The sequence below is a fragment of the Hippocampus guttulatus genome, chromosome 9, assembly GCF_054856545.1.
Source record: "Hippocampus guttulatus isolate MCC_2025c chromosome 9, RoL_Hgut_1.0, whole genome shotgun sequence".
In the NCBI taxonomy this organism is placed as follows: Eukaryota; Metazoa; Chordata; class Actinopteri; order Syngnathiformes; family Syngnathidae; genus Hippocampus; species Hippocampus guttulatus.
Genome location: NC_141269.1, coordinates 7,314,239 through 7,336,464, shown reverse-complemented (window position 1 = coordinate 7,336,464; position 22,226 = coordinate 7,314,239). Strand labels below are relative to the sequence as shown.

At 41.7% G+C, this 22,226-nt stretch overlaps 1 protein-coding gene and 1 long non-coding RNA gene across 3 annotated transcripts in view; one reads left to right on the top strand and one right to left on the bottom strand.

The window, feature by feature from the left end:
* The window catches only part of ntn1a (netrin 1a), a 44,485-nt gene that overhangs the window by 2,424 nt on the left and 19,835 nt on the right, over positions 1 to 22,226 (bottom strand). The window contains exons 2-5 of one of the 2 annotated variants that reach the window (XM_086119206.1): positions 18,639 to 18,827; positions 12,521 to 12,670; positions 10,393 to 10,446; positions 2,443 to 2,517 (exon numbers count right to left, since the gene is read on the bottom strand). In XM_086119206.1, coding sequence (XP_085975332.1) covers positions 2,443 to 2,517; positions 10,393 to 10,446; positions 12,521 to 12,670; positions 18,639 to 18,827 — 468 coding nt within the window. The remainder of the gene's footprint in view (positions 1 to 2,442; positions 2,518 to 10,392; positions 10,447 to 12,520; positions 12,671 to 18,638; positions 18,828 to 22,226) is intronic. The other variant, XM_086119207.1, reaches the window with a different exon arrangement.
* On the top strand, positions 11,013 to 13,906 carry LOC147200125 (uncharacterized). The gene is made up of 3 exons (XR_015101735.1): positions 11,013 to 11,198; positions 12,634 to 12,704; positions 13,599 to 13,906. It is a non-coding gene; the product is annotated as an uncharacterized LOC147200125 (long non-coding RNA).

Here is a 22,226-nt window from a genome sequence, read left to right as displayed (position 1 = left end):
CTGCAGACACAAGGGGAGTGAGTAATCGTGAACCGTGTTGTTACTTCAGTACATCGACTGGAAAAGTGTGCCAACGCTTCATAATACAACGCTAACTGAATCATTGAGTGCATTCGGAGATGCAGCTCGCAGAGTGACAATCTGGTGGCAGAATGGAAATCATATTTGCCATCTTTTGCAACCGTTAATGAACGATGCCCCCCCCCCAAAAAAACCCCAAAACAAAACGAAAAACATTTGCTACGTTCGTTAACACTCGAGTGAGATACGGTCTTAATGCTGCAATTAATTGTGCCGTTTGTTCTGGTGTGCCCGCCATGGCCACCAGGAGGCAGCGTAATACAGTCACGCAGACAAATGAAGAAGACGATTTTATATTTATATTTATATATATATAAAACAATGTATGTCTTTGAGTATTGTCATGTTACCTTTCTGCATGTGTTGAACCTCCGTTTATGCTCATTGATTGTAAAATCACACCTATTGATGCTAACCGTGAGCATCTGAACAATATTTTGCAATGTTTCTGACCATTAAGCTAAGCAAACCCCCCCCCCCCCCCCCGGCAAAAAATATATGGTATCGTATGTATGATATTGAGCGAATTGCTATTAGCTCCCATTATGCTTCCGCTGTATTTACATTGCTATAGAAGTGGAGCGCTGTGAAGCAATATTTTTTTTCCCTTCATTGTGGAATTAACCGAGTGTCCCGGAGTGCAACTGAATAGACCATTGCTACCACGTGTTCCTCCGTGAGGCCATTCTGTTGACAGTCAGCCGGTGTTCTATGGACCCCTGCACCACCTTGCACTGACCTGTTGCCACACAGCATGCTGTTCCGTACCATCATCATTACAATGCCGCTGAACATCGTCACCGGCTGTACCCCTCCTCTCGTTTTTAGGACCCCCTTAGTGATTCTTTGGACATGTCTCCCCAAGAGGCTTGTAGCATCATTTTGCGGCGCAGCATGCCGCCCGGCTCTCCTGCTGATCTTTTCAAAACAAAGCCCAGATTCGCTTTCTGTCCTGTGGTGTGCTTGAATAGTGACATGGGATATTATCTTTGGTCTGTTGTGGATCTGCGGACAGTATACTCCGATGGCTTTGGTGAGAGGGTTTTTTTTTTTTGTTGTTGTTGGGGGGGCAATCAAAAAAGATTTATTTTACGTAAATGTTTTTGTCATACATGTTAGGCTTATGCTTAAATAAAAGTCTCTCATATATATATTTATATATTTTGGGGGGGGGGACAGGAAACCCATTATTAGAGCACACGGGATTTTTAATTGTTTTTTAAAATTTATTATTATTTTGTGCAACTTATTTTTTGCTCCATGTACAGTACTTTGAAAACAGCGATGGTTGCTTTAAAGTGCTCTATAAATACAGTTGAGTTTAGTTGACAGGGTCATTATGTATGACAGCCGAGGGAACCTCTCCCTATTCCCAACTTTGGCGTGTAAACCTCGCTTGCCAACACACAGTCTCCCTGTTCCCAAAAATCAACATTGTGTTTACTTGCATTTGCTTGGATGCCACTGGGGTCATCCCTGGATACCAGCACATCTCAGCCATTTCATGCAACGCACCACATGCGGGCGCCCTGTGCTGTGATGACTGATGCTTTCTGCAGGGAACGGTGTACGTATACGCCGACATTGATGAAACTCGTTGGCGTTGTTGCTGTTGAATGCCGATGTGAGCGATAAGGCTACTCTCACGACATTGTGGGCCGTCGGCGGGTTGGAGGCGCCTCTAAAATGCCGCCCTAGCAACCGCAAATCCCTGTGGAACAAACCCCCGATTGGCCCGCCCGTCAAGTATTCCGCGGGATGCTCGGTTGAGCACTTCAATCGGCGAGGAGAGAAAAAGGGGGAGAGGTCATACGTCTTATCCACACCTTGAATGGCACGGCAGACGGACGCTCGCAGGAATGCGGCGGGAAGGAGAACAGTGTTTGGGGTGGGGCGGAAGGGTGGGGGTGGTGGGGGGGGCACAGATTCCTTAATGAGGAGCTCTCGTGTTGCCGCCTTCGTCGCGGCAGATGTAGTACGTTGAATCTTTACACGTTTCGGTATGCCATCAGTGAAGATTCTCCCCTGTGAACTGCAACATGTGGAGCTGAGATGGATGGGATGGAAAATGTCTCTGGTCTTTAGGATTTACTGCAGACAGGGGATCAAGCATGTGCACAGGGAACGATCAGGAGGGCTCTGGAGGTGGAGCTGAATGTCAAAGGTTTGAGTTTGCATCTCAAACTGACCGGGTTTATATGGAAAAAGGGAACATTGAGCTGAAATTGGTTTGTCGTCCATACAATGCAAATAGATATTTTTTCCACCATCTCTATAGTGCTGCTTTAATTTGGAACTTTTTCCCCACCTTCCCCCCGCCCCCTTTAAATGAATGTTAATCTCCGTTCACCGTTGACTCACCGTAATCCTTCTTGCAGTACTTCTTCATGTTGATTTTCAGTTTGCCTTTTGACGCTTTGCAGTAAGAATCACAGTCTGCAAGCAGAACAAGACCAAAATGCAGTTAGGGAAAATGTTGATTACTGCCACGAACAGCTTAAGGAGTCCCAAGGAAATGGACACATACTGGAATTTTGACTCCCTCATTTTTGTTTTAGAATTCTGCAAGAATAAATAAATAAATTACAAAACATATATATAGATTTTTAACGGTTTTAAATTGATTATCAGATCCTGGCATTCGAATTACCGCAAGCTAACTTAGTTAACTGACTATAAGCCTTTTGAGTGACATTATTTTCAAGATCAACAGCACCTATGAACTCCTGAATGCCCTTTTTTAATTTGCTTTTGCAAATTACAATTAAACCCTCAACATGCTCATGTCTAAATTATTTCTTATTTAGCATTATTTAAGTCGTGAGAAAAAAATACCCCAATTAGGCAAGAGTACATTTGGCTGGATAGTTACTCCCCATGCCATACCATGAAATACCAATCCAACAAACCCATACATTTTTCTACATTAGAGTATGTTTCTAACCTTTCTGACCTTACAATCGATACCACCAAAAAGGTCGTGAAACATGTATTGATTTGACTTGCATTCTTTTCTCAACATATCCATGAGGATGTGCAATAGGTGGCGTGGAAAGAATTTTCCACCCCCACCCTCCCCAAGCTGTCTTGTGTGGGCCCCTGTCGAGAACTAATGGTACCATCAGCAGGTTTGCGGCGTTACAAATTACAAGCCAATAGCCACTTATTCCCTGTCAAAGCCTGGGAATCATTCAGCCACCCTCCCGACGCCCCTTGGACCTCCACCCCCGCCGCCCCCTCCATCGCCTCCCTCCATCGCCTCCCTCCAAATCTCACCTCGCTTGTCACCTCGACCCCCCGAAAAAAACGTCGCCCTGGGATCAAGGCCCCACCGAAGGGCCGTGTCAAACGTTGGCATTCATTGCAGCGTGGACATTCGGAGAAAGAGCATTGGGGGCGGGTGAGTTGCTATTCCAGGGTGTGGAGGCTGGGGGGTGGTATGAAAGGGGTCATTGCCACACAAAGGGAGGTCAGGAAGGAAAAATTAGCCATCCGTGAAGAAGAGTTAGGTGCAGAAGACACTGTTCTTCGGGCGAGTGTGTCCACTCTGAACAAACCTCATGCGGGCACAGCCATCACCCAAACAATTCTAAAACACGGATGATGAGACAAAACATCAAGCGTGTGCTCGCTGTGATGTCGGTTATGGCCGGGCGACCACATGTAACACATATCGATTGCTAGAACTTTTGAGGTTCTTGCTATCAAATGCTAACAATCCAAAAGGCCACTTGGTCCGGATCTGAACAACTTTCCACCGTTTGAATATACAGTTTATAAGCGAAATAAAGAACACCACCTCCGCCCTCCACTTCTTAGCAAGACAGCGTGCGCCGCCATTGCCCCAATGCTATCTTGCTAATCTGTCATCCACTTCCACTCTCTTCCAACAATAACACGGCCTGAAAGCAAATCTTCAGATGTATTTTTCTCTGCTCCTGAAAATCGCATCCAGAGTTCGGACTCGGTTTGCGGCGAGTGCAGCACGAGGAAAAGGCACGGCCTCTTTTAGCGGAAAAGAGTGCTGCAAATACTGGATGCAGTGCCCGAAGCTTGAATATGAACAAACTTCATTGTTGGGCCAGCAGATCTTTGCTCCGTGCCTTCACTCCCCTTTTATGTTCTTTTTCAATGAGGTTGCCAAGGTAACACCAGAAGGAGAAAAAAAATGCCCCCCCTTCCCCCCCTGCACTCACCTACACAAAACAAGAGGAATAAGGTGGGGGGGGGGGGTCACAAAGAAGGAGAAGAGTGAAGTTTGTGACAAGAATCGATCAAGTCCGGTATCTTCACTAGTAACCAAGAATAGCGACAAATGCAACAGAGTCTATCTGAGCTGGCGCCAGATTACCATTTAAATGTTTAGAAGCTGGAGCTGTGGCAAGTAAGCTTTGTTTTCTCATACCCCCCCCCCCCCCCTTTGAAAAGCATCATGATACTACCCTTTGATAGCCTTTCCTACCCTATTAATGTACCCCGGCTGCATCCCACTGGCTGTGAGGATCCCCAAGACCCCCGTTTGGGAGCAGGCAGTCCCCTACCGGGAGGACAAGTGTTGCCTTTGTGTGCACGTTACAGACAATGGGAAGCGGGAGCAGTTGTGGTGATGTCGTTATACGATGCTTTGTTTGCTTCCTGTCGAGCACCTAAACGGAGATCTGGGCCTCCGGCCCCGACCGTAACACTGCTGTGCAACACACTCAAATGGGTCGTGTGCATTGTTAAAAACCGCTAACACTATTGTAGGCTTCAAAACAATGTATTGGTGTGTTCTTCATGTGTTAGCTAGCCACTTCCTGGTTCATGGTGAATGATGAAAGAACTAAATCTTGCGGCGTGAACTAATGAAGCCAGTTCTGATGAGAGGTGAAACCGAACAGTCCAGTCTCGTTGAATTCAATGCCCTAAGAATCAAATGACCTTGTATGATTGATACGCGGAAGCACAATTACACAAATTAAAATGAATACATTGTGAAGTGACATTTGAGTGACGACTACTTTCTGGCTCGCAAAGTGTAACATAAGATAATGGGCGGGATCGTAATATTCATGTTTTTAGAGAATGTGTCCATTGTGAGATAGCAAATCAAAAAGCAATTATAATTTTTGGCGTTGTGCTTTGTTTATCCATGTGCTTTGTTAGCAGTTAGCTACTTCCTGGTTCGTGTAAAGGGAAAATTACTCGAGGACACACTTTGAAGTTAATGAGAAACAATTGAATTAAAACTTGGGTGCAAGGCGACAGTTCAAATACAACCTAATGACTGCTTTCAAAGTGTCGGACTATTTGTCCTTAGGCTAGCTCGTATACGGTCCTTGTGCAGGTATCGTCCGCGTAATACGACTGGCTTTGTCTCACAGTGAAGTGTTAATACGCTATCAAAAATCTGAAATACTGAAACTGCTGCACATCATTTGTTGAAGTTAAAACCGACTCAGAAAAGTTTTCATTCGGTGCAGATGGTCGCCTCCAAATTTTATATGTAGGAAAGCCCAGCGATATCCACTGCCAGTTAAAGAATCCAAATGTAGCAAATGGGCCTTAAAACAACAATTTCGTTGTCAATGGGATGGCACACTTGGTTGTGAGAACTGCATCATTGTTTTTCCTACTCTCGTGATATTGGCGAACCAGCCAGGAAAATTCTCAAATTGCTTCACCTTTGATGCAGTTGGGATTGTGTTTGTGTTCACGGTGTGTGATATAGCTTCACTGAACACACAACTTTTTGCCATTTGTCGCATCATTCATCAATGTTATTCGCATTACACCTTTAGGGGGAGCCGCAGAGCCGTCGTTTGTTTCTTCCTGCTGCTTTCGCAAACAGCAAACGAGTACTTAAATGTATCTCATGTGCATATAGAGTAAGGAGATGCATGTTAAGTTGACTCGGCGGTGTGAATGGAAGGTGGTGTGACCGAGAGCCCAGGAGGAGGCCTTTCTCCCCCCGAGCACACTGGTGGGGGAAAACAAAGTGTGGCAAATAAAGCGCGTCATTAGATTAAGGGAGCCCAGTGTGCTGCCCGGCTTCGAGCTTCTCTGCTTTGCACTGTTGCCACTGCATTTGGACGGCATCCGGACAACACGGGAGGGAGTTTAGCGAGAGGGAAAGAAAGTGGATCTTGTTTGAATGAACCTTACGTCCAATAGTCAGGTTGAACTGAGATTTGCGGACCAGTACATGCAAGAATTGAGCAGGATTTCAAACAGAGGGTTTCAATCCATCCATTTTCTGTCATGCTTCTCTTCATTTGGGCCTTCTCATTCTTCATCATCATCATTATAATGATAGTTACAGTATTGCAATTTTAATTTCGCAACACAGTCAAACCTCGGTTTTCGAACGTCTCTGTTCTCGACCAAATCGGTTTTTGACCAAAAATTTCGATTTTTTTTTTATGCCTCGGATTACGACCGAAAATCGGTTCTCGACCAAACTGAGCGCACTTGAATGCGCCACTTGACTCCTCTTGCCTTCCTTACACGAGGAAGTGACGCTTCCTCGTGTAGCGTTCCATTGTATTGCAGACGTGTTCAATAACAATTTTTTTTTTTTTTTTTTAAAGAGCGTGGGTTTGGTTTTTGAACAAATCGGTTTTCGAACAGCCTTCTGGAACGGATTATGGTCGAAAACCGAGGTATGACTGTATTATGCTGAATAACATATGCCCAAAGTACAGTGGTACCCTGAATATTTGTGTTTCAACTTGCACGAATTCACGGATTCTGAGATTTTTTTTTTAAACCTACCCCATCATGAACAGAAAAAGGCCCCCCCCCCAACCAAAAATATACATCATCTAAGTACTTTCTCAGTAGGCTACTCAAATATTCATTTCCTGCAGCCCTACATTCATCGCCCCCAATGTATTGTATTTTTATTGTTTAATAAAATCATTGCTTCCGGGATTAACTGGTGGGCGGGAAAATACTTCTCAAACGAAGTCATTCATTTGCAAAGCTATTCCTCAAAGAAAAAAAAGGTATTTCGAGCCTTGCATCTATTCCTTCTCGAATCCCCTCCTCCGCCTTCTCATTGACTTTCACATTGTGCGCATTTAATCGACTGCACATTCGGCGCGCAGACGTCTCTGTCACGACCTGTGGGAGTGGCGACCTCCAGCGAGCCTGGAGTTGTGTGTTTTGTCTGGGCCGCGCCGTCGGAGCTTATTCTCCATGCATTCCAGCTCTCTTCGTGTGGTCGACGGTGGGGTTGGGAGGAGGGGTGCGGAGGGGGAGGGGCAGGGGGGACAAATTAATATCCATTCCGTTTGGGCCTCCCGTTGGCTCAACTAAATACGCGCCTTTACCTTCTCCATCTCCAGCTGAGGCGCATGCAGGCACCTGCCAAATAACTGTCACACCAAACTACGCTTGGCTCCAACGTGCACTTGCATGTGCAAAAATATCATTTGAAATTCTGACATTGATTTCACAATCAACACCCCCAGTTTGTAGGATTTCATTGTAGAAGTTCACCATCTTAGTCACAGCAACTGCTGATGTCTTAACCCCTTCGTTGCTCATTGCAAAGCCTTGGAAAATCCACAAAATAGCTGCTTGGATTACGACCACATAATAAGATAAGATAAGATAAGATATCCTTTATTTGTCCCGCAATGGGGAAATTATTATATTATAGATATTATTCTCTCTGTATTTTTTTTTTAATTTCACATTTTTTGCCCTCTCGAACCGTTAATAAATGCCAACTACATTTTCTAAAATCAGTTTCGACAGTGATAACTTTTGAAGGAGACTGCATTGAAAAAAATCCCCCCCCAAAAAAATTCTAAAGTAATTAAACAAAACGATTCCGAAGGAATGTTTTTTTTCTGGACTATTAATTATGCAGATTGTAAGATTAAATCATAAAAGTCAAAATGAATATTTTTTCACTCACAAGATTCTGAATTTTGACTGATTTAACTGAAAAAAGAGCCTATATTACAAGTATAGGACTCATACAGAACATCGTTCACTGCATTGAAAGATATGACTGATCTGTGCCCCCCCAAAAAAAAGACTTTCTAAAAGTACTTTGTCTTATGTTTCGAAAAGAAAAAAATGAATACACACACACACACAGTATTTACTTGTACTGTATACTGACATGCAACCCAGTACGTTTGAATCAAAATTTTGCTCAATTTATCGTTCTTGGTCAAATGATATCAGAGCTGCTCAAAAACGAGCACAAATGCAGTCAACTTTTCGACTCTTTCGGGGGTGTGAAAGTATAAATAGATGAGCTGGACCGGCAGCCCTGGCACGTCATGACATGTCAGCTTTGCCATCTGCTCAAAATCAAACAGAAACTTTGAGGAGGAAAGCCCAGCGTTTCCTCGCCATCATTAGATGATCTCTAACTACGCCATCCAACGTTATTAAAAAAAAATTAAAGTCTCCTGCACACCACTCATTTATATGACACTTCTCATCGACAGATCCACAGTGGAAAATGACACACTTAGAGCGGAATCTGCTACGAGCAGCTGACTGTCCGGTGGATATAAATAGTGTACACACCCCTGTCCTCTTTTTTTGTGATATTAAAAAAAAACAAAATAAGATGAAAATAAATCATTTCCACATTAATCAAAATCATTTTGAGAGGCGAAGTAGTGAAGCAAACTGCGTTTGCATAAATGTGCACACCCTCTTCAAACTGGAGATGCAGTTGTGTTCGGAACCAATCACATTCAAACTCATGCTAAATGGGAGTCGGCACACACCTGCTACCATTTAAGATACCCCTGATTAAACCCAAATAAACTTAAGCTGTTTTAGCAGGCTTTTCCTATCTCCCCCCTCTCCTTTCAAGCAGAAAGTCGAAAACTTTGCGCAAACACGGATTTGAATATGAAAGCGCCCTGCTTCCCTCTACCAGAGCCAGCTGATGAAAAATTATTTTCAAGTTTCCTATTATTTGTTGTATGTTTTTTTTCTTGGCATTTGAGAAAAAGTAACCACAAACATTGGTTTTTAAACCACATCGCCCTTGCTGAGGTGCGGAAAATTCCCTGCAACAATTCCAAAGGTGCATGGCGTTGTGACAAAGGGGGGCCATGGAGGAACTCCAGATGTATTCCCTCTCGGCAAAACACACACGCACATGCACGCGCACACGCACACATTTTGCCATGTCAAGGACAAAGCATGAAACAGAAGGAGATGGAAGATGGAAAAAAAGAAAACGGGAAAGAAAAGAAGTGGAGGAGGGCGGAAGGGAAACGTGGCTGGAGAAGGGGGTGGTGGGAGGGTGGTTAGGCAGTGACTGTGCTGTCAATCAAAGCTGTCCCAAGAGGAGGTTGCCAGACCAACAGCACACTTTGGGTGTGCCTGCAACTGCATGTATGAATCACCCGTTTTACACAATCGCTAACCCAAATTTTTCATTCGACATTATTTTGAATTGTCCACTTGCGTTTGTGCATTGTGTCATTCATTTTCATAAAACTACATCGACATTTGAAAGCTTTCTGAACATTTCTCCTCAATGAATAATGCACAGATTATAATAACATTTGGATATCATCGTGGATGAAGTTGTTTTAAGTTGGCGGATGCGACTCTGTTTCCATTTTTGTGAAACATATAATTTCAAAATGTCTGCAAATCTTTAAATACAGTTGAAAATAAAATGTTCGTAAATTATTGCTTTTTTTCCAGGAAGAATCATGTTTAAAGTTGCCTAATGCTAAAACGATGTTATTTGAAAAAAAATTATCGTTAAAATAATTAATATCCCCAGTGAAAATAATGTTGAAAGCTGGCAAATGCGACTCTTGTGTGCTATTATTTTAGTATATATAATATAAATCATGTGGTCATTTGAATTATCAAATATTTTTTCCAAATGCTTTAAAAAAACATACAAAATAAAATTATTATGAGAAATTCGGTTGGCTTATGACAAAACAACAAAAGTATATTAAAGGATGTCCCAAATCTTTAAAAACAGAGATGTAATTCATATACTGTAAGTGAAATAAAATTGCTTAAAAAATCTTATTCAGCAAGGTACACGCGCAGTGCAAAGCATGTAAAACTGAAAAACTAAAAAAATAACCTTTAGATCAAATGTAAAATGACACATGTTCCATTCATGCAGATAACCCTCTGCTTAAAAAAAATGGTGCAAGTGGTTAGGTTCTTTTTGATCATGACAATAATGCAGCAACACGCTCTACAAATTGTACAACAATGCAACTACTGCATAAAAAAACATAGCGGCAGTTGATTTTCTGGCTGCAGGGTATATTACAGTCAATGTGTGGCATGTCAATAGTTTACAGTATGCCTCACCTGAGGGCTCTTCTGTGCTGCTGGCTGCTGTCGTAGGCGGTGTGACTGGAATCTCTGCTCCCCACCACCAAGCGCGCGCGCACACACACACACACAAACACAAACACACAGGCAAACACCAGGATCAGTGCCCTCATGCTGTGTGAATAACAAGTACACAACAGATTGCAAAAGTGCTCTTTCTCCCCGGATAAGCTGTTTGTCTATTTTCTCTCTTTCCCTCTATATGAACTTAACATACTCTAATCAATTCTTGACAGCCATACACAGCTAATTTGGTCCTACCTGTTTTTTGCCACTATGTATGGCGTTTCTCATTTAGGAATTGCAGACAATTTATGCACAGTAACTCAAATTTCAAGGGCACATTTGACGGTGGCAAATGTTGGATGATTTAGCGGCAGTCAAGTCAATCTGAACCGCACGCCCGTGGTCGGAGTTGCTGGAGGTGGTTGTGATCACTCCTTCAGTGGCGCAGCCCTCCCTGTTGCGGATCTGCCGCTCATCTGCGAAACATCGGGTCTAATCCACTGCCATGCAGACTTTGATGGGATTTATACCGGTTGTGAAAACGGAGCCCTTCATTTTTAAGACATACGGAGTCATCAAATGTTCAAATTTCCATTGGTCCTTGCGGTTACGTTTTGCCTTACAGGGGGAGGAAGCAGGCGTGAAACACGGCCCTCTTATCTGCAAAGGAGCTGGATGCTGAAGAAGATAGAAGCGGGGAGAAAAGAACGAAGCTGTGAAACCGCAGCCATCAAAGTGCGGAGGAAGAGAAAGAGTAGCAAAGCAGCTGTGCGCTGGTGAACACAGCCTCGATTTTTATCAGACATGAATGCGGTGATTCATCTGTTCGACATGAGGGCTTCTCTCCAACATATTTTCCGGTTGATTAAAAAATGTTTTTTATTTGTTTTTAGGTTGATTTAGAGGAAAAGTTATTTCAAGGGAACAAAGTTACAGTTTTACATTAAAGTGTTGGAGGTTTTTTTTTGTTGTTTTTTTCCAGGGACAAAGTCTCACCAAAAACAATGTTTAGCCATTTGTCTTTTATTTTTATTTTTAGAAAAACCTCAATAATTTTGAATTTCTGCTGCAAACAGGCTTTGTTGCACAGGAAGGAACGCTTTTTTTGGTTTTGGTTTTTATTCAAATAAATTCATAATATTGGAAGCCGAGGCAAAATTTAAGTTTTAAATTTCATTTTTGTTTTATGTATTTATAAGTCAACACTCTATATTTTCCAAAGTGAGAAAACAAATATTTCCAGACATGATTGGTAAAGAAATGGCATTTTAACCCTTTCGGGGACAGCGGTTATTACAGTGGACAGCTTACCATGTTTTCAGGTTACAGGTGATCATTATTGGTGCATGAAAGGGCTAAAAAAAGATAAATAAAAAGTTATGGGAAGAAAATTCAAATTTTTAATTCTAAGTCTTGAAATGAAATCAGTTCTGGTAGTGAGTAAAGATTGCATTTTTCCAGAAGTTAAAACAAATATTAGAATAAAAGTGGAGGCATTGATGGAGATATGATATAATAAAAATAAATGTTTTTTTTTCATACAAGTCATATCCATATATTTTAATAATCTGTAATTTTACAAGAATAATGATTATTTTAAAGGAATTTGTATTTGAGAAAATGTCTTTCTGGTCAAGCAATTGTAATTTTACAGGAATAAAGGATTTGTTTGTAAAAATTCGAGACAAGTATATTAAATTGTATGTAACATATTAAATGGTCAGAGAGAAAAAATATATATCACACAGAAAGGAGAGAATAATGCTGTAAATGCTTCAAGATGGTTTTTTCATGTATTTTTGTCACGTTTGATAAAGCAGGAACAGTAATATATTTTTAAACGAGTGCATTAAATTCGATTTTCCTAATATGACATCTTAATTCCCATATCCATCTGTCTCTCCCCCCTCGCTATTTTTTATTTCCGTTGTGGCACTAATTCCTCCTGAGTAGATTTACAACATCGAAACGTGAACGAGAACGAAAGTGTGCAATTCCTGTTTCCCAGTCACCTCGCATTCGAATCTGCATTTTCTGCCGTAGCGCTTCCCTGCCAAGAACACAAATGAATATGGTAATAAAGACTGTTTGCACGTACTTATGCAGGGGGCAATGGGCGAGCGGCTCTGCTGGTAGCCTTTAGCGCAGCGGTTGCACGTGATACCGGTCACGCCGTCTTTACAGGGACATTGTCCTGTGGTTTGGTTACAGGTTTTGCCGGCGGCACCCACGGGATGGCAATCGCATGCTGTGAGGAACACAGGAAGAAAAGGAGAGGCACAGTGAGTGGTCGCGCACACGACAGAGATAACATGACGAGAAAGTGAACTTGGGTGATGGGGAGAGGGGGTGGGACAGGTGGAGGGATGCACGCAGCAGAAAAGTGCACTCAACTACATGGTGGAAAACGGAACCGCGGCCATTTTGTCAACATGGTGTCACCGATGTGAGGAATAATAATGATCCCTGAAAGTTTAGCAAATGGTTCGGGAACTCTTCGCTTACATCAGCAACCGTGGGTCAGACAGCTTTGAAAATGTCAAATATTCTTGACATGATGAAGTTTACGTTCAAAGAATAAGTCGACTGGAAGGAATATTGCTTACAAGTGTCGATGCTAGAAAACAAACTTTTAGCATTAGCATACAGTTAGCCACACGTGTAAGGTAAGAGCATTCTACTTCTTCCTTTTTCTTCTTCTTTTTATTATCAATATTATAAGAAAAAATATGTAAATATATTTTGACAATTAAGATAAAAGTGTTAGAATAAAGGTGTAATATTGTTTTTTTTGGTCAGTGGAGAGAGGTGTGGGTTATGTAAATAATACAATGAGATTTTTCTGACAGAATGTTGCACTAATCTGGCACAAAGATTCATTTGAATCAAGTTAGTACACTGTTGCATGGATAGTTGGTTTTTTTTTTTTTTTTGTCGTGTGTCACAGTGAGAGAGACTGAGAAAGGTTCTGGGATGCGCTTTTGTGTAACTAGCTGCATTTTGCATTCTTTGGGTGGGTAAATGTTTTTAAAAATCCACGAAGCTACCAAATAATCCAAATGTGCAAATATCTTGGCAAATAGAACTTTTTTTTTTTAAAGCAGTAGTGATGCACTTAGTGGGACATGCACACACCCACAGATATGTCTGCTCTGCTGCGCACATGTATCTTGCAGGCAGAGACAGAGCGGTAGATTTGTCTTCATGGTTTGTTTGGAGGAAGAAACAAGCCGAAATATGCTCCAAAATAAGTCTGCCTTGCCTGACATGAAGAAGCCTCCTCGCTAAACAACATGGTCAAAGAGTTGAGAAAGCCAAGAGTGCGACAGACAGGTAAGCGATGGTGACACGTCCAAATGACATCACTTCAAAGAGAAGTTTAACGAGTGTAAATGATTTAGTGACAAGCAGGCTTGTTCCCCACTGGTTGCGTTTACGAGGTCTTAAATCAATACTGTCGTTTTTAGATGACAGAAGTCATGCACGTACCCAACAACTACATAGCTATGTACGGTTGTCATTTTAGCCTGCATAAGCTTATAAATAACAACGTAAATGTATTGGTTCCCCTTAGATAAATCAAATGTATCAAACAGAGGAATCCCTTATTATTTTGTAATGCTTATGTGGCCTAGTCAACCAAATTGGTGCCATTTGTGTCTCCTAGGCAGTTACATGAAAGCACATTTTATCCATTTGGCTTATCATGCATGTGGCACACAGAAATATTGCCCATCTGTAATTTTCATTGGTTCATTTCCAAAGACAATCTCACAATTCTTTCCCAGTTCTATCTCGCCGCATTTGCTGCTATTCAACATGGTTATTTGCTCTTGCTAAAGCTAGTTTGGCAAATGAAGCAAATAATCCACAAGTTGGAAAGAGAGATCTCCATTTTGTTGGACACACAACAGCCCCCCCCCACCCCTGCCCCTCACTTTTATCTGTAGTACATTTATCTGGAGTGTTTCCTGTGATTCAGCTCCTGTAACCAATCTTATCTCCACCCCTGTGTGGCTACTTGTTCTGTTCACACGTCTTATCAACTTCTTAAGTCTGCTTTGCACCTATTAGCGTTTTTATCAGGCCAATCTGTCACTGCCATCATTGCTCGGTTGAGTCCATCTTTTTAAGAGGAGGAACAACACACGCACACACGCACTTTATTTTGCAAGCAGTGTGGATGGCCGTCCAGCATGCCTTCAGGCCTGTAAATTCAGACAAATGTCAGGCCAAAGACAAGGAAATAAAGAACCTCGGTCCGGGTGAGGCCAAAGTCCACTTCCCCAGATGGACGCGTTGCGGTTGCATGACAAATTGAATGACTCTCTGGCAGGCACTTCTTGGACAAACGACCGACATACTTGGGGGACGTTGAGCGAGCCTTTCTGCTTTAAGTGCGTGTCCACTTAGCGCTTAAGTGGCTGTGTGCTCAGCTTCATGGCCACTCCAGTTGGATTAGGCAGATATGAGGCCAAAAACGGCGGCCTGTCTAGCTTTCCTAACAGAGGCAAAGCGATCAGACTCGAACGCTAAGATGACTAGCACTGGTCTTGATTGGGAGAAACCTCTAAGAGGAACTCCAGAAATTACACAAAAAGAAAAACGTGGCGAGCTTTCACTCTCTAGAACAGGAGAGACAAGGAGGGGTAACAGCTGAAAACATCTTGGCGAGCTCGCTGTCATGACATTTTTTTGTCTTTATATGTATGAGGTGGGAAAATGCATTGCAGACATCTAATATCAACTGTCACATTTTAAAACGTGACTGGAATTTAGAATTTGCATAGTCATTTTTCTCACTTTATTGAATACAGTTACAAATAAATCCACCTGATAGACCTCAGGCATGTTTAGACCTCAGTTGACCAGTGAACATTGAAAAAGGATTTCAAAATAACAGTTGGATTTGGGGCATTTGTCCTCATTATTTATCATCCAAGTTAAGGTTCTACTTACCTTTCTTTACTGATCGGCTGGGAGAAATCGTGTGATTCTACTGACCGATAGAGTTGGGTAGAGTAACAACAAATTGTACTGAAGTTCTTTTAGAATATTATGACTCAAGTTATAAAAAAAAAAAAGAGTAGGGCAAACGAAAATCATATCGATCAGGCAAGCAATAATAAATTCATAAAAATCAAAGTCATTCGCCGAATGTAAAAGTATATATATTTTTTTATGAATTTACATGTGATTTTGCTTCCAAAAATCCACTTTATTTCTAAACAGTCCCATGTATTACCATTGAAGGTTTTCACCTTTGCCGCCCTAGAATGGACTTCATGTACTCGATTTCTATTGTCGGTTGCTGTCAAACTGATGCAAAAGAATACAAATATCTCGCTAGCTCGCTATTTTAGTTAACAAACATTAACAAAATAAAACTAAAATTAAAAGAACATCTTGTGTTAATGAAATAAATATAAATGAAAATGCTTACCCCTCCCACCCCCTGCAAAAAAACTACATATTATATTTGCAAAACTAACTAACAATCGGTGTAAGTAAAGCGAGAATGTTCTTTTTTGTTTTTTTGTCTTTGGCCGTTAATTTAATTCATGAGCCTTTGTGGTTAATTTTAAATGTATGCTCTTTTTTTGATTCATACTTCTCAACAGGAATTCAAATACACTTGAGAAGTTGACAACTTGGCAAACAAGGGGTGGAAAGCGAGACCATCTTATTTTTAGTTTAGACGATTTCGATGTCGTTTGTCTAAGGTCTGTTTAAAACAACAGTTTTCTGAAAATTTTACACCACAGTTCTTGCCGTGATTTTTTATTTTTATTTTTTCAAATCGCTTTACGCTCTCTTCGCGCATATCTCGACATGATTTCAGTTGACCTAAATTTTAGTCTACTTTCAGCCACCAAATTCTCCGGTGCCCTGGAGCCGTGTAAAACAAAACACCCTTGGGAAAACAAAACGCCCAGCATGATGAAGAGAGAAAGAACCAAATTCCCAAACAAGTGCTTGGAGGCTCGTGTCAACACATCAATGTCAACGAATATAGAACCCACCACCTTGCAGCCAAACTATGGCAACTCATGAAAACTATTCGCAGAAATTCCGAACTCTGCGCAACGCCACAGAATAGTTGTGTGGAATTGACATCGAAGCACAAAAGAACACAAAACATCTCCATGCGTCAACGGCGGCTCGAGTCTGAACTTCCACGCCAAGCTTTCCACAGAGGCCTGTCTGAGGTCTGTCACTGTCGACTTGTTTTATTTACTCGCTTCCTGTCGAGTGATATGGGAAAACAGGGCTTAAGCTGTCGGTGCGCGGCTGATATTTCCACGCGGGCCTGTCCCTCGGGTGCGTGAGCCTCAGTTTTGGAGCGCTTGGCTTGTTTGCGCAGGGATTATTCTGATGTTATTTTTACCTGCAGCTACAGGAAAGGTGCGAAAACTCACTTTGACCTTTATTAGCTCGGCTGAGGGTTAGAAGGCATTAGGCGGCGAGCGCACCTGTGTGGGGGCGTGTTCACGCCACCTCCGCCGCCTTCCATTCCTTCCTATCTTTCACCCTCACGATTGACCTCCCGCTTGCTATGCCGATCACTTCACACCTCTCCTCTGTTTGCTTTGGTTGTCCTGTCTTCCCCTCACCTTCCCTCGAATTAAGCCAAATAACTCAGTGTCAAAAGAGGGAACACCCACTCCACCGCCCTCGCTCCGCCATCCCCGCAGACCTCCAACTCATCTCCGCTGACAGAGGAAGATGGGGGCGAGACAAGGCTCAGGAATGTTGCGATGCCGCGCTTCCTCCCCCATTTCCTGTCATTAATCTACAACTCCAGAGCAGTGGTCCCCAAACGGCCGGTCGCGGACCGGGACCGGTCTGTCAGACATGTGGTACGGAGCCAGGTTGTCATAATTTGGAATTTTCAAATATAGTTTTCATTTTTGTTTTGATTTTGTTTTTCCTAAAAAAAACAAAAACAAAAATCATTTAGTTGAAGCAGTTTTGAGAGCAAGTTCATTAGTTTGTATTAGTTTTTTTTTAATGCTTCATTTTGGTTTAGTTCTATTAGTTTTAGGATTGGTTTTAGTTTTTTTTTTTTTCAAAAATACTGTGTGTGATGTATTTGTCGAGTGCAAGATCGCAATCCAAGGTCACAATAAGTAACGGGTAATAAAGTAAAACAGCCTACAATTCCGCAATGACTTATTTCGATCAAAAGAGCAGTGTTGGGCAAGTTACTTCCAAAATGTAATTTATTTCATATTACCAGTTACTTGCCTTTGAAAGGAAGTTGAATTCGCTGCTTGATCATGCTTGAAACTCACTTGCATGTCAACTCATCTTTTGCATTTGAAATGAATGGAAATGCCAATCAACCGGGCCAAACCCCCCCTCCAAAAAAAAACAACATACCAACAGGAACAAAATATGTTTTTGAATGAGAAATATAGCACTCAATGATATTTTACTTCCTACGAACATATTGTAATTACATAAAGAAATATTAAAGAAAAGAATTAGTCGTTTTGTCTATCAAGTGAATGGCCACTGTGCTGCTGCCATCAGAGTGCAGTCTAAGACAGCATACGGATATACGGGACTGTAGGCTCAGCTCCTCTCTCGAGCTTCTCATTGCGTCAGTAATCTGATTCATTCACAGACAATAAAGAATAATCCGTGTGCCTGTGAGTATGGTGATATGGTTTGCCTACATGTGTTGCTGCACTATTTGTGTTCAGATATCCGTTACTTAAATTCATTGCCACGTAGATGCTCATTGTTAGCCTATGTGTCTTTGGAGTGTCCCGCTGTATGCTAACGTTTATGTTACAGAGATTATGTGGTCGCTTTAAATACAAAAGATCTAATTCTCTTATTCTAAATCTCGTTTTAATTCCCTTGGTTTTATGTTTGACAGTAACCTTCAGCTGATAGTGGCAGCTTGAGTCCTCATTTTTGAAGAATTATTACTAATTATAGCTGCCACTTGTGGTTAGGTGAGTCAGGACACTTGTATCTAACGACACCACTGTATCTTTGTTTGGCTATCTATGCAAGGTGATTGATCGTGGCAGGGAGAAAAATTAACCTTCATATCCATTTTTGTGAATTTTTTGTTATGGTGTGCGTTCAGATTTTTTTTTTCTTCTCATTTAAAGAATAGTTGGGGGGGAAAACTGCTGTAGAGTGCAGAGTGAATATACGCCTTCTGAGAAATTGTGTTTTGGCAAAGTGGGACGGTGTACCCTTGCAGGCTTTCCTGTGCGAGATGGGTTTGGACAGGTCCCGGTAGTAGCCCTCCTTGCAGTAGTGGCAATGGCGTCCAGCCGTGTTGTGGCGGCAGTTAAGGCACACGCCTCCACTCTTCCTCCCCGACAGCTTGTACAGCTCCATGTTGAAGCGGCAGCGGCGGGCGTGCAGGTTGCAGTTACAGGCTGCGGAAGCAAAAAAAAAGGAAAAAAAGCCATTTGTGACTGTCAAGAAACTTAACAGGTGCAGTTGCTTAAAGGGGGAAGTGAACCCCTAAATGTTCTTGACAATAATATGTTCTATGCACCTTCACTTGTCTGAACACTGCATTCTGATTCATATTGCGTTTGTGGAATTTGAGTTAAGCAGCAAAATTTAGCCATTTTTAGCTTTCTCGGGGGTGGCCATTTTGCCACTTTTTGTTGCCTGAAAATGACATCACTGTTGCTGAGTGCTCACGACCGATTGCAGCTCAACTGTTTTCTGCAGCTGAACCATGAACATATCATAACATGAAATCACTTCTTTAACTTAATTTAACAGTTTTTACGACCTATGTTCAAACCATATAAATCAACATTTTAAAAAGGCAACCAAAACACCTGCAACGGAACAGAGGATGAAATAGACACACAAATGAACAAAAACTATTTTGTTCACACTTTATGTGGACCCATGAAGCAAAAACAAATAGAAATACATTGTATGATCACATCATTTGCCGTTGGAGTTTGTTTTTTGTTTTTGTTTGTTTTTCCAGGACATTATGTACAACTCTTATGATATTGTTACACAACTGCAAACACCCACCGGTCACAGTGCTTTTTAGCTCAGTGAATGCTAATAACGCATTGGAATTGCCACTCAATCCATTTTTTGCCCTCATTTTGGTCACAAGTGAGCTGGAGTCTATTCTAGCTAGCTTTGGGCTTGAGGAGGGGTACACCCTGGACTGGTTGCCAGCCGATTGAGAAACAAAAAAAAAATGAACACGAATTTCATTATGAGCACCGCCTTCATGTAGCTACACTCGGAATAGTGATATTCGCGCTTCAGATTTGCAGCACTCGATGCAGTAATCAAAGATCCTACTTGGTTAAAACATCATCTAAAAAACATACCGTCTCGAATATTAAATGAACTTCTCATATGTTGCTGCATCTTTGCCATAAAATCAGACTTGTGCGGTTTTCCAAATATGAACTGTTTCGGGGGGTTTTCCGAGTTAGTTTCGGGATTTTTATTTTTTTTTTGTCATTGAAATTTTGAGCCGCAACGCAAAACGCCATTGGTAAATTTACCATTACACGTCCCCTTTTCGACAAATGTTTCCATAAGCAGCATTTGTGGTATATAAACACGAGACAATAGCTAAAACTACAAGACCTTCATTCAGTCACGTTTTGGACTCGAACAAGACAAGCCTAATCCGCGCAGGCCCTGAGACAACACGGGCCTCATGTTTGGACATCTTTGAGATAATCTGTGACACAGTGTTGAAAAGAATTGAACATCCAAGATGGCCCCCGTTCCCTCCGTAAGACGCAGCTGGCGAAAATCAGCGCCGAACCTGTCTGCAGGTGATCACTGTGCAAGGATCAGACTCGTAGCCACAGACATGCCTTTGTTGCAACACTATTTCACGCCATCACATCATCGGTGAGGATGACACGCTCGGCCTGGGAGACGTGTTGCTTCTTGTGAAGAAGAACCGCCTGCTTGCTTTCAGTAGCTCATTTATTCATTTTTGACCAAGGGGCGACAGCCCTGGGTTGTTTGGCAATTCCTTACAAGGCCTCACTGCTGACCTTCCCGCTGTCGATGTGGATGTGATTGCCAAAATGGATGATGGCCAAGTTTATTTTAAACTATTTTCAGCTATTTAATTTGATCTAAGTCACACAATTTTAGAATTCTGTTTTTTTTCCTATTTGGATTTCTTAAAATTAGCATTAAACTGTGAATTTCAAAACTAATGAAATGGTTAAAACGTATGAATATCATTTAAACGTCGGAAGCTGTGCATTTACCAAGACCCATTAGTTAAGAGGTGCGAAATTGCTTTGCGTTAGCTCTACAGGAATATTTCGAATAGCGACCAGTCATTTCTTCAACCTGTTTGTTAACACTATTTGAAAATGACAACAAGAAGGACTTTCTTTCCCAGCATGCCAAGCTGCATTTGTTCAGAGTTAATTTTTGCTGTGGCATCACATATGTGCAATGCAGGACGAATGTCATTAATGCTTCAAAAAACATTGGATATGTTAAGTATTTTGACATACCTCTTTGTTTCATTTATGTTTAGACTTTACCTAATTTTATGCAAAATTTGTGATCAGTGATCGAGCAATGACGTACATTACTGATCGGATCCGCGAGAATAAGACATTACAGCAAATACAATCTTATCCACCTCAGGGCCTTTCTATGCCGCCATCATTAATAATCTAACGTTTCTTAGCAAGTTGTATACGTTGGATAGATTAGTCCATCGTGTGATCGGATCCATGATCGCTTATCATTTTTTTATACTCGCTGATCGGCTAATTTACACTTGACAGGCAAATGTACAGCACGGAAAATGTATTGGCCTCTTTGTGTTCAAATTTAAGTCATTCAAATGGATGGAAATTTTATGTGCAATCGAAATACATTTCATGAATTGGCCGCAAAAAAATTCTGTGAGTGCACTAAGTGACCACAGATGTGACTATTAATGCGCGTCTGTCTCCATGTGTCCTGCAATTGACTGTCAACCAGTCAGGGGGCTCGTCTGCCTTTTGTCCACTGGGATGGACTACAAGTTGTCTTGCATGTCATGTTTTCCATTGTTACATAAAAGAGCCAATTTTCTGTTGACCAATCGAAAGGCTGCAGTGTGCGTCTAGCTCCACCCATTGGTGTCATTCAGAGAGAGGTTGTCTTCACAGAGACATTGTTATCTTTGGCATGAACAAAGGTGTATTAAGTGTTCCAACCACTTGGAGACATTACGTCAACGCAGCATATAAAATACATCTAATTATGTCTTCATCGGTAGGACGACGGGAGATCCACTTATTCGGTTGCCTGCGGCGTAATGATGCAATCAATTCCACAACCGGCGGTACCGTATATGATCAACCCTCACACAATAACGTTGAGACATATTTGTAGTTTCGAAGACACGAATATTTGAGGGGAAAAAAAGCCTCTCATACATGTCATGTTGTGTCAGGTGGTATTTGATTAGAATTCAAGGTAATTTAGTTGAACTTGATTTAATTGTATTTTGGATACGGGAATATATGTGCTGGGGTTTTTTTCTCTCTCTCTTAATATTTGCATTACGTGACTGCGACCATTAGCATCTTGGCAATATGTGCATCACATGTTTGGATGTAAAAATACATTAATAAAATATATATTTTTTCCTTTTCTCTTTAATAATTTTTTTTTTAATTTTTCCCTTAATCTGTGCGGTCCGCGGCGCCCCGGTCCAGGGTGGTCCACGACCCGGTGGTTGGGCACCACTGATCAACATGCAGCCAGCTCCGATTCTGTTAGCAGACTTTAAATTTGAATGAGCTCAACGATGGGTT